This window comes from Colobus angolensis, unplaced genomic scaffold (assembly GCF_000951035.1).
Source record: "Colobus angolensis palliatus isolate OR3802 unplaced genomic scaffold, Cang.pa_1.0 Scaffold118, whole genome shotgun sequence".
Lineage (NCBI taxonomy): Eukaryota > Metazoa > Chordata > Mammalia > Primates > Cercopithecidae > Colobus > Colobus angolensis.
This window is the reverse complement of record NW_012112919.1, coordinates 7,454,556-7,465,287: the sequence shown is the minus strand read 5'-3', so window position 1 is coordinate 7,465,287 and position 10,732 is coordinate 7,454,556. Positions and strand designations below refer to the sequence as shown.

At 41.9% G+C, this 10,732-nt stretch overlaps 1 protein-coding gene across 1 annotated transcript in view; it reads left to right on the top strand.

The window, feature by feature from the left end:
* Nucleotides 1–10,732, top strand: part of POLR1A (polymerase (RNA) I polypeptide A, 194kDa) — a 74,677-nt gene that overhangs the window by 5,253 nt on the left and 58,692 nt on the right. Inside the window, exons 2-6 of the mRNA XM_011925770.1 lie at nucleotides 963–1,167; nucleotides 2,360–2,509; nucleotides 7,071–7,178; nucleotides 8,129–8,214; nucleotides 8,329–8,432. Coding sequence (XP_011781160.1) covers nucleotides 963–1,167; nucleotides 2,360–2,509; nucleotides 7,071–7,178; nucleotides 8,129–8,214; nucleotides 8,329–8,432 — 653 coding nt within the window. The remainder of the gene's footprint in view (nucleotides 1–962; nucleotides 1,168–2,359; nucleotides 2,510–7,070; nucleotides 7,179–8,128; nucleotides 8,215–8,328; nucleotides 8,433–10,732) is intronic.

Sequence of the window (10,732 nt, the reverse complement as noted above, 5' to 3'; positions counted from 1 at the left end):
TGATCCGCCCGTCTCGGCCTCCCAAAGTGCTGGGATTACAGGCTTGAGCCACTGCACCCGGCCTGAAACCTTTTTTAAGGTTTGACTATATGTGTTTAATGTCAAATTTACTATTTCTGCATACAGGGATTGTTGCATCACATTCTCTTCATTGAACTGGGTAGACTTTGGAGTTAAGTCTGTTCCATATCCTGCCTCCCCCACATTCTGTTTGTGTCACCTGAATTCGATCACCTAAATTCCCTGAGCCTTGGTTTCATCCCCTGAAAAGTACATGTAGTGATGACCATTTCAGAGGATTAAGATCAAACTAAATAATGTGGCCAGGCATGGTGGCTCACTGCTGTAATCCCAGCACTTTGGGAGGCTGAGGCAGAGGGATCTGTAGAGCTCAGGAATTCAAGACCAGCCTGGGTAACATGGCGAAATCCTGTCTCTACAAAAAAAATATTAATCGAAAAATTAGTTGGGCATAGTGGCACGTGTCTGTGGTCCCAGCTACTCAGGAGGCTGAGGTGGGAGGATCACTGGAGCCCAGGAGTTCGAGGCTGCAGTGAGTCAAGGTTGCACCAGTGCACTCCAGCCTGGGCAACAAGAGTGAGACCTTGTTTAAAAAAAAAAAAAGATGGAAAAATGCTGCCTGTGAAGCAGGCAGTGTATAGTAGATGCTTAACTTGTTTTTATAAACAGTTTACCAATATACTTAGTGCAAGTTTTGTTCTAAATCTGTTTTTAAGATGTTACCACTCATTCATTTAGCACATATGTATTTATTAACTGTTGGATACCAACTCTGCACTTAGTATTGGGGTGCACTGGTGAGCAAGGCAGACAGAGATTGTGCCCTCCAGAGCTATCAAGCAGGCATTAAATCATCACTTAACTACAGTTTTGTGCTGGAAAGGAAATATCAGAGAGGTTGGTAACCTTAGCTTTCCTCTTGGTCTTTTTTATCCCCTTAGGAAATTAAGTGTTAAATCCATTACAAACCCTCGGTACGTGGACAGCCTGGGGAACCCATCGGCAAATGGCCTGTACGATTTAGCTTTGGGTCCTGCAGATTCCAAAGAGGTGTGCTCCACCTGCGTGCAGGACTTCAACAACTGCTCCGGGCACCTGGGCCACATTGAGCTTCCACTCACGGTGTATAACCCTCTCCTCTTCGATGTAAGTGCTGCCTTAGTTGTGTGGGTCTCAGGGCTGCTGGTGGAATTTATGAGTTCTGCCTCTCTCCCACAAGAGTGGTCTAAGGACGTTAAGCCCCAGACATTCCAATGAAAGCATTCTGTAGAATGAGATTTTGAAGCTTTGAGCCAAATACAATAACTTCAACTTACCCTGTGGCCCTAAATAAATGAGTATCAGTTTGCTTCCAGTTGAGTAGAGCCACAGCCTGATTCCATTCACGTGGAGGGCCAGGGAGGGTTCAGATTCATTCCCTACACCTTTTGTTTCAGGGGCTTTGTGCTCTTCAGAAATCTCAGTGGCACCTGCCTGGTAATAGAGAGAGCTTCAGTGTTCTCAAGGCCTCCTGAGCCTTTTAGGTGTCTCTATAGGCTCTTGGGTGGTGGCAGGAGAAGCAAAGCCCCAGAAAGCCCAACAGTGAGGTCAGAATTAAGCTTCTGTGTAGAGTCATGCTTGTACATTTTCAGCTTTTTATTTCAGCTAACCTCACTTGCAGGATTTTTTTTTTTTTTAAGCTGCACATATGTTGGTATACATGGACATGATTTTTGTCTGTTAATCATGTTAAAGAGAAGTGTCTTTTTTTGTTTTTGTTTTTAAGACAGTTTCATTCTGTCTCCCAGGCTGGAGTGCAGTGGCACGGTCTTGGCTCACTGTAACCCCTGCCTCCTGGATTCAAGTGATTCTTGTGCCTCAGCCTCCCAAGTAGCTGGGATTACAGGCACATGCCACCATGCCAGCTAATTTTTATATTTTTACAAAAATTACAAGAGACAGGTTCACCATGTTGGCCAGGCTGGTCTCAAACTCCTGGCCTCAAGCGATCGATCCGCCCGCCTTGGCCTCCCAAAATGCTGGGATTACGGGCGTGAGCCACCGCACCTGGCCGAGAAGGGTCTTAATTAAATCTTGGAATAAAATAAAGATATTTCTCTACCTCAGGTCATACGCCCAAAGTAAATTTCAAATCTAAATGGATTAAAATAAAACCTTAAAAAAAAATAGAGGGGAATATTTGGTTCTTAAGATAACAAAGACCTTTCTAACTTGTAGGCTGAAGTAGAGTTTTTAAAGGAATAGACTGACTACATGAAGAAACTTGTGAGTATACTGAAAATCACCATGACTACTGTGTCTCTTTCTAATATCCTGTTCGTTTTTATTCCCTCTTCAGAAGCTGTACCTGCTGCTTCGGGGCTCTTGTTTAAACTGCCACATGCTGACTTGTCCCCGGGCCGTGATTCACCTCTTACTCTGCCAGCTAAGGGTTCTGGAAGTCGGGGCCCTACAAGCAGTCTACGAGCTTGAGAGAATTCTGAACAGGGTAGGTGGGTAGTGGTGGTCACAGAAATCAGGAAACGCAAAGTGGTGGAGAACTAGAGATGCTTGTATATTGTCTTAGTTACCATGCTGATACTCACCAGAACGTTTGATCTTTATATCTTATAACTGGATACCAATAGCTGAGTGTGAAAACAGGAAGCTATAAGAATAATAAAAGGAATGTTAATAGAAACAATAGTGAAATACCATTTAATCCATTTATGAGCTTTTTCTGATTTTCTGGACCGAGGATTCAGTCAAGGTTTATTCAATCAAAAGACATTGCTTTTGATGGTTACATCTCTTTGATTGGTCTTAAAGTAGAACATTGTAATGTAGAGAATTCTTTTTCATGATACTGACCTTTTTGGAGGCTCAAGGCCAGTTGTCTGATAGGATTTCTTACATTTTAGATTGTCTGATTATTTCCCGTAATTAGATTCACTTTTTGGCAAGAATACAACCTACATGATACAGGGTACTTTGTATTGCATCATTTTAGGAGGCCTATGATGTCAGGTTGTTCACCTATTGGTAATGCTTACTGTGTTTACTTCTTGGGTGTTTGGCTTTTTTGGTCTTTTTTTTTATTAACACATAATATGTATACATATTTTATGGGGTACATAATGATGGTGTGATACAGACAGTGTATAGTGATCAGATCAGGATAATTAGCATATCTGTCACCTCAAACATTTATCATTTCTTTGTGTTGCGAACATACTATATTCTTCTAGCTGTTTGAAACTATATTATTGTTAGCTATGGTCATCCTATAATGGGGTAGAACACTAGAATTTATTCCTCTTGTCTAATTGTAATTTTATCTCCTTTAACAAATCTCTTCCTGTTCCCCTCTTTTCCCTATCCTTCTTAGCTTCTAGTATTCTCTATTCTACTTTTACTTCTATGAGATCAACTTTTTTTTGGCTTCCACATATGAGTAAGAACATGTAGTGTTTTACTTTCTGTTCCTGGCTTATTTCACATGATGTCCTCCAGTTCCATCTATGTTGTTGCAAATGACAGGATTTCATGCTTTATTATGGCCAAATAGTATTCCATTGTGTATATATATCACATTTGCTTTATCCCTTTATCTATTATTGGACATCTAGGTTGGTTCCATATCTTGGCTATTGTGAATAGTGCTGCAATAAACATGGGGATACCGATACCTCTTTGATATTCTAATTTCTTTTCTTTTGGATAATTGCCCAATAGTGGGATGCCGGATCATATGGTAGTCCTATTTGTAGTTTATTGAGGAACCCTCATATGTTTCCCATAGTGGCTATACTAGTTTACATTCCCACCAACAGTGTATAAGAGTTCCCTTTTCTCCATATCCTCACCAGCATTTGTTTTTTTTTTTTTTTGTCTTTTGGGGATAGCGATCCTAACTGGGATGAGATGAAACCTTATTGTGGTTTTGATTTGTGTTTTCCCAGTGACTAGTGACATCGAACATTTTTTCATATATTTGTTAGCCATTTGTGTGTGTTTTGAGAATGTTGAGATGATTTGCCCATTTTTTAATTGAATTGTTTGGGATTTTTTGCTGTTGAGATGTTTGAGTTCCTTATATATTCTGGATATTAAGCCTCTGCCCCTAAGATGAATAGTTCGCAAATATTTTCTCCTATTCCGTAGCTTGTCTTTTTATTGACTGACTACTTTGCTGTGCGGAAGCTTTTTAGTTTGATATAATTCCATTTGTTTACTTTGGCTTTTGTTGCCTGTGCTTCAAGGTCTGATTCATAAAATATTTTTCCAGACCTTGTATTTAGGTCATTGATCAATTTTGAGTTGATTTTTGTAGAGGGAAGGGGTGGAGATCTAGTTTCATTCTTCTGCATATGGATATCCAATTTTCCCAGCATCATTTATTAAAGGCACTGTCCTTTTCCCCAATGTATATTCTTGGCACTTTTTGCAAATATCAGTTTGCTGTAGATATGTAGATTAATTTTTGGGTTCTCTGTTTTCATTGGCCTATGTTTCTGTTTTCATGCCAGTACCCTACTGTTTTGGTTACTACAGCTTTGTAGTATATTTTGAATTCTGGTAGTGTGATGCCTCTAGCTTTGTTCTTTTTGCTCAAGATTGCTTTGGCTGTTCAGGGTCTTTTGTGGTTCCATACAAATGTTACAATTTTTTTTTTTTTCTGTTTCTGCAAAGAATGTCATTGGTATTTTGATAGGGATTGCACTGAATCTACAAATTGCTTTGTAGTAATTGTTTTTCCAGCTTTTGGTGATGGGGAAAAAATCTTTGGATCAGTCTAGAAGACCCTTGGAATCATGAATTTCATTTGAGCCTGACCCAAAAATGTGTCTGATGAGTTGTCTTTTTTTTTTTTTTTTTTTTTTGAGATGGAGTCTCGCTCTTATTGAGCAGGCTAGGCTAGAGTGCAATGGCACGCTCTTGGCTTACTGCAACCTCCACCTTCCAGGTTCAAGCAATTCTCTTGCCTCACCCTCCCAAGTAGCTGGGATTACAGGTGTCCAACACCATGCCCAGCTAATTTTTATATTTTAAGTAGAGATGGGGTTTCACCATGTTGGCCAGGCTGGTCTTGAACTCCTGACCTCAGGTGATCTGCCTATCTTGGCCTCCCAAAGTGCTGGGATTACAGGCGTGAGCCACCGTACCTGGCCTGTTTCTACTTTTATTATGTTTCCGAGGGAACAGAGCTAAAAAGTTAACTCATGGTCACATTTGTCCAAAAGAGAGATTGAGAGAGAGAAAGAAAGGATTTTCTTAAACCAGTGCTAACAGTAAGTTATATGAGGAATTCCCTCATTTCATTTAAAGTTTCAGATTTATTGGCATAAAATTATTCATGGTGCCTACTATTATACCTTAATCTTTTTTTTTGTAAAATATACACAAAAATGCTTTAATTGTATGTACAGTCCAATACAAAGTAACCATCACCCTTACAGTCCAGTTCAATGTCAGCATATTGTTTATGTCCCAAAAAACCCTCCCTCCTTTCCCTGTCCCCTTGTGTATTTATTTTTGACAGTTTGTCTGTCCTTGTCCTTTAAAAATTCTTTGTTGGGGCTGGACACAGTGGTTAATGCCTGTAATCCTAGCACTTTGGGAGGCTGAGGTCGGAGGATTTCTCAAGCCCAGGAGTTAAAGAGCAGCCTGGGTAACATAACAAGATGCTACCTTTAGTTTTCTAATAATTATAAAAAATAAATGTAAAAATAAAAATTATTTATGGGAATAATTTGAGGGCTAGGATGATGCTGCCTTCTCCAGAGAAGATTCTCATTGCTTCTGCTGTGTGCATGGCACCACTGCCAACTTGGGACTGTCATTATCCAGGTTCAATGCTTAAAGCTCCCTGGATGGCCTGAGTGATTATACAAGGGCTGGTAGTTTCCTGAGAGTACAGCCCTTTGTGTTCCAGCTTACTATGTTTATGTGTTGGGGGTGAAGAATGATGGCTTCCTGTTAGATTTCTAACCTTATACTAAAAAAGCTTTAGGTTTTTAAATTTGTTCTTTTTAAAGGCAGGATCTCACTGTGTTGCTTAGGCAAGCACTGGAGTGCAGTGGTAATTCACAGGTACAATCATAGCACACTGCAACCTCAAACACCTGGGCTCAAGTGAGCCCCTATCTCAGCATCTGGAGTAGCTGGGACTGCAGAGGCACCACTGTACCCGGCTTAGGTTAAGACTTCCATTTCTGTTTCCTACATCATTTGAGGGTTTGTGAATAAAAAGTTCAAAATTGCTGCATTGGAAAATGCACTCAAGGCCAGGGCTCCTGGGGAGCATCATGGGCTTATTTCCTGGGGCACATGAGTACCCCAAGTGATGTCCTGCCTCAGCATAGCACCAAAGCCCCACATCAGTGCACGTGGCTGCATGCTCTTTCATCTCACTAGATTCTTTTTCCCCTTTAGTCTGCTCTGGTTATTTATTCCTCACTGTCCTGTCAGCTCTTCAGAGCGTTAAGATTTTTAAAATATTTTAACCTGTCTTGGTTCTTTGCAGTCTTAGGTTTGGTCTGGGGAATCTAGCCCACCATTATTGGAAATAGGATGTTCTCACTGGATTTTTTTTTTTTTTTTTTTTTTTTGAGATGGTGTCTGGCTCTGTCAACTAGGCTGGAGTGCAGTGGTACGATCTTGGCTCGCTGCAACATCCCCCTCCCAGCGATCTTCCCACATCAGCCTACCAACTAGTCGGGACCACAAGTAGATGCCACCACATCTGGCTAACTTTATATTTTTGGTAGAGATGGGGTTTTAGCATGTTGCTCGGGCTGGTCTCAAACTTCTGAGCTCTAGTGATCTGCCTGCCTCTGCCTCCCAAAGTGCTGGGATTACAAGTGTGAGCCACCATGCCTGACCTCGTTTGATTTTTTTTTAACAGCTATATGTTGTCTCACTCTTTTGAAAGTGCAACACAGTAGCCATGGTTTCTTTTTCTCCCTTCAAATGAATCTTTTCCACCCTTGGAGAGGCTGGTCCCAGTTGTGCTGCTCATCAGAGGTGTACATTACCGTGATAATGTGGTTTTCCTCTTTGTTTTCCAGTTTCTGGAAGAAAATGCTGATCCCTCTGCTTCTGAAATTCAGGAGGAATTAGAACAATACACAGCTGAAATTGTGCAGAACAACCTCCTGGGGTCCCAGGGCGCACATGTGAGTTAACACTGTCTTTCTCCCATGCTGTTTTTGGCATTATTTTATCACTTTCCCTTTGTGTTGTCCTTTGCGTATACTTCTGGCTTCCCATAGTAGACCAGGGTTTGAATCTGAACTCTGTCTCTCATGAGACCTGCAACCTCACGAATTGCGCAACTGTCCCTGAGTGTCCACTATCTAATCTCTAATGCCTGCCTGCAGGACCAATGAGAGGATTATGTGACATTAGTTGGTTTCGGTATAGCATCCAGCAAGCCTCTTCTTAAAAAATGGCATCAGGTCTTTTTTTTCCTTCTCCATCATTTGTCTCTAACCCACCGCTACCTTATTTTCCCCTCCATACACTGCCTAAGTATTAATTTGTTCAATGAATGAATGGGTAGATAATTCACCTGTGATAATAGTCTTGCAATCTGCTTCACTTCCTGCTTGGGTTTCACACCAGAGATTCTGATTTAATTGGTCTGGGGTAGGGTCCAAATGGAGTTACAAAAGCTCCCAGATGGTTCCCATCTGCTGCCAGGTGCAGAGCCACTCATGTGGCTGGACTGTGAATGTGCCTTCCTCAGAACTCTGAGGTCCTTCTGAGGCAGACTAGCTGCATCCAGGGCTTCCTTTTACAAGTGAAAGTAACTAGCATTTAGTGAGTGCTGGCTGTATTTTTAGCCCCCACTGCATTCGTGATTATTTATCTTAGTAAGAGCTTGCTGCGGTGGTTACTATTCTTATTCCCATATTATAATTGAGGAAACTGAAGGTTTAAAGAGGTCGCTGAATAATTGTCAGAGCTCAACTATATTAGGGTTCTATGGAAGATTTTGTTTAAGAAAGTGGTGGTAGGGGTGTTTCCTCTGGTTAAAAATAAAAGGTGAAAACTATAAAGTAAATATATTGGATTCTCTTCAAAATGGCACTCCAAGGTTCTCTGACTTTTTTAAAAAAAACAGGTAAAGAACGTGTGTGAGAGCAAGAGCAAGCTCACTGCTGTCTTCTGGAAGGCACATATGAATGCTAAGCGCTGTCCCCACTGCAAGTAAGTATCAGGGCCCTTTCCCCAGGTGAGACGTCTCTGGGCAGTCACTCATGGCTATTATTAAATATCTTACGGGTTTTTTATCTCCTCAATCACAACTGTCCTCCTGCGCAGGACTGGGCGATCTGTTGTCCGAAAGGAACACAACAGCAAGTTGACGATCACGTTTCCAGCCATGGTGCACAGGACAGCTGGCCAGAAGGACTCCGAGCCCCTGGGTGAGCAGACTGGATCTGGAGAGGAGCTCCATGTGAGGCCAGCAGATGTGTCCTAAACCCTGGGAATACCTGGTTCTCCTCACAACGTGTTTCTTCGCCGCATCTGGGAGGGGCCAGCAGAGGCACAGTGTGCAGGCCTCTAAGGCCTAAGGGGACCCTGGCGAGTGCCCAGCTCAGGCCTCTCACACGGGAGAGCTGATGGCAGGGGCTGCTTTATGAGGCAGTGCCCACAGGCGCCTCTTGCCTTAACTGGTCGTTTTTCTGAAAGGTTGTTCAGGAAGAAATTAAGAAATTTACCTGGCAAATATTTTGAAATATTTTACTGTAAAACAAGTGTGGATCTATTTTGGAATAAAACGTAGGTGAATAATTTTTAAGAAAAACTGCAAGAATTTAGCAAAACATTAGTGCCTCCTGCCAGGCTGCTCCTGTCTAGCCACCCAGATCCCCCCTGGGTAGAGTTCTTTCCTCAGCTCTGTCCCACCCAAGGTCTGCTTGGGACAAATTTTGAGATAACTTAATACTCCCACTTTTTAATTTTTATAGTAATAGGCTTATTTAAAAATGTTTTTTGGTTTTTATTCTGAAGTGGTCAGATTAAATAGAGTATTCCAAGAGAAGCACTGAGAGCAGTACCTGCTGTGTAATATGTGCTATGTAGATGTTAACTGTTCATTTTTTATTAAGTCATCAGCTTGCCAGGATAGAAAATGCATAACCTGGCCGGGCACAGTGACTGACACCTGTAATCCCAGTACTTCGGGAGGCTGAGGCAGGCAGATCACTTGAGGTCTGGAGTTCAAGACCAGCCTGGCCAATGTGGTGAAACCCCATCTCTACTAAAAATACAAAAATTAGCCAGACTTGGTGGCAGGCACCTGTAATCCCAGCTACTCAGGAGGCTGGGTCAGGAGAATTGCTTGAACCCCAGGAGGCGCCGTCTTCAGTGAGCTGAGATCGTGCCACTACACTCCAGACTGGGTGACAGAGCAAGACTCCATCTCAAAAAAAGAAAGAAAGAAAAAGCACAACCTGCAATTGTCACTTGGCTCTGCCACTTTTTCTGAGTGGCGGATAGAAGGCTATTTTGAGGAGCTTCCATTTCCAACTCTATAATGGCATTCATAAGGCCTCTTGCCTAGAATTAAAGAAATTACATGCATGGAAGTCCATAGCAGATACTGTTACTAAACCTTTCACCAGAGCTTGAGAATATGGAATAACCATGGAAATAAGATCCCGTCCTGAAGATGCATGATGTATCTTTTACATTGAACACTCTGGCATGACCTGGTGTAAATGAAAAACCTGTTTATTATTATTTTTTAAGTGTTATATTTTAGGATAATTTTTCGACCTAATAGAAGAGTAGTGAACATAGTACAGAGAATTCCTTTATACTCTTTACTTAATTTGCCCTAATGTTACATAGTAGATTACCATGGTGCATTTGTCAAAACTGAGTTTAACATTGGTGCAACACTACTGGCTAAACTATAGACTTTTAAAATTTTGCTGGTTTTCCAGTAATTTCCTTTTTATGCTCCTGGATCCAACCCAGGATACCACATTGCATTTAGAAAGCCTTTTTACTTTTGTTTCATCGTTGGCAGTTAACACCATAAAGTTGGATTTTCCTGCACTTAACCATTAAATAGCCCTCAAAACAATTTTCTTGTAATACCAGTTGGGAATTGCTTCTGTAGCCCTTAGGATGCCTTATAAAATGTTCATAGATTGAGAACAAAGATGGTCAGAATCCTAGAAGATAGTTTTCGTGGGGCAAATGTCCAGCAGGTAAGTAGCCTTTCAATGCTTTCCGCAAACCCATTCTTCTAAAGTCATCTTCCATTGTAGCCACGCGAATATGATGGTGCAACCACAAGTCTGTGCATTAGAAACAAGCAGACCATAGTCTTCTACAGCTCCAGGCTTGGGTATTCAGTATTTAGCACACATTTATTTGTTGGGCACTCAGCGTTATGCCAAGGACCATGTTTGTGATGAGCACGATGCCAAGATACAGACCAGACCGTGTGGTCTCTGCCTCTGAAGGGGCTGCAAGCGACATAGGTCAGTAACCCTGGGGAGCAGGTGATGTGGAGGAAGGCAAGCACCCTCAGCGTGGGTCTGACCATCTTCCTGGTATCAGAGGGACTCAAAAAGTGAGGGCTGGGCTGGGTGTGGTGGCTCACACCTGTAATCCCAGCACTTCGGGAGGCCAAGGCAGGCGGATCATCTGAGGTCAGGAGTTCAAGACCAACCTGACCAACATGGTGAAACCCTGTCTCTACTTAAAA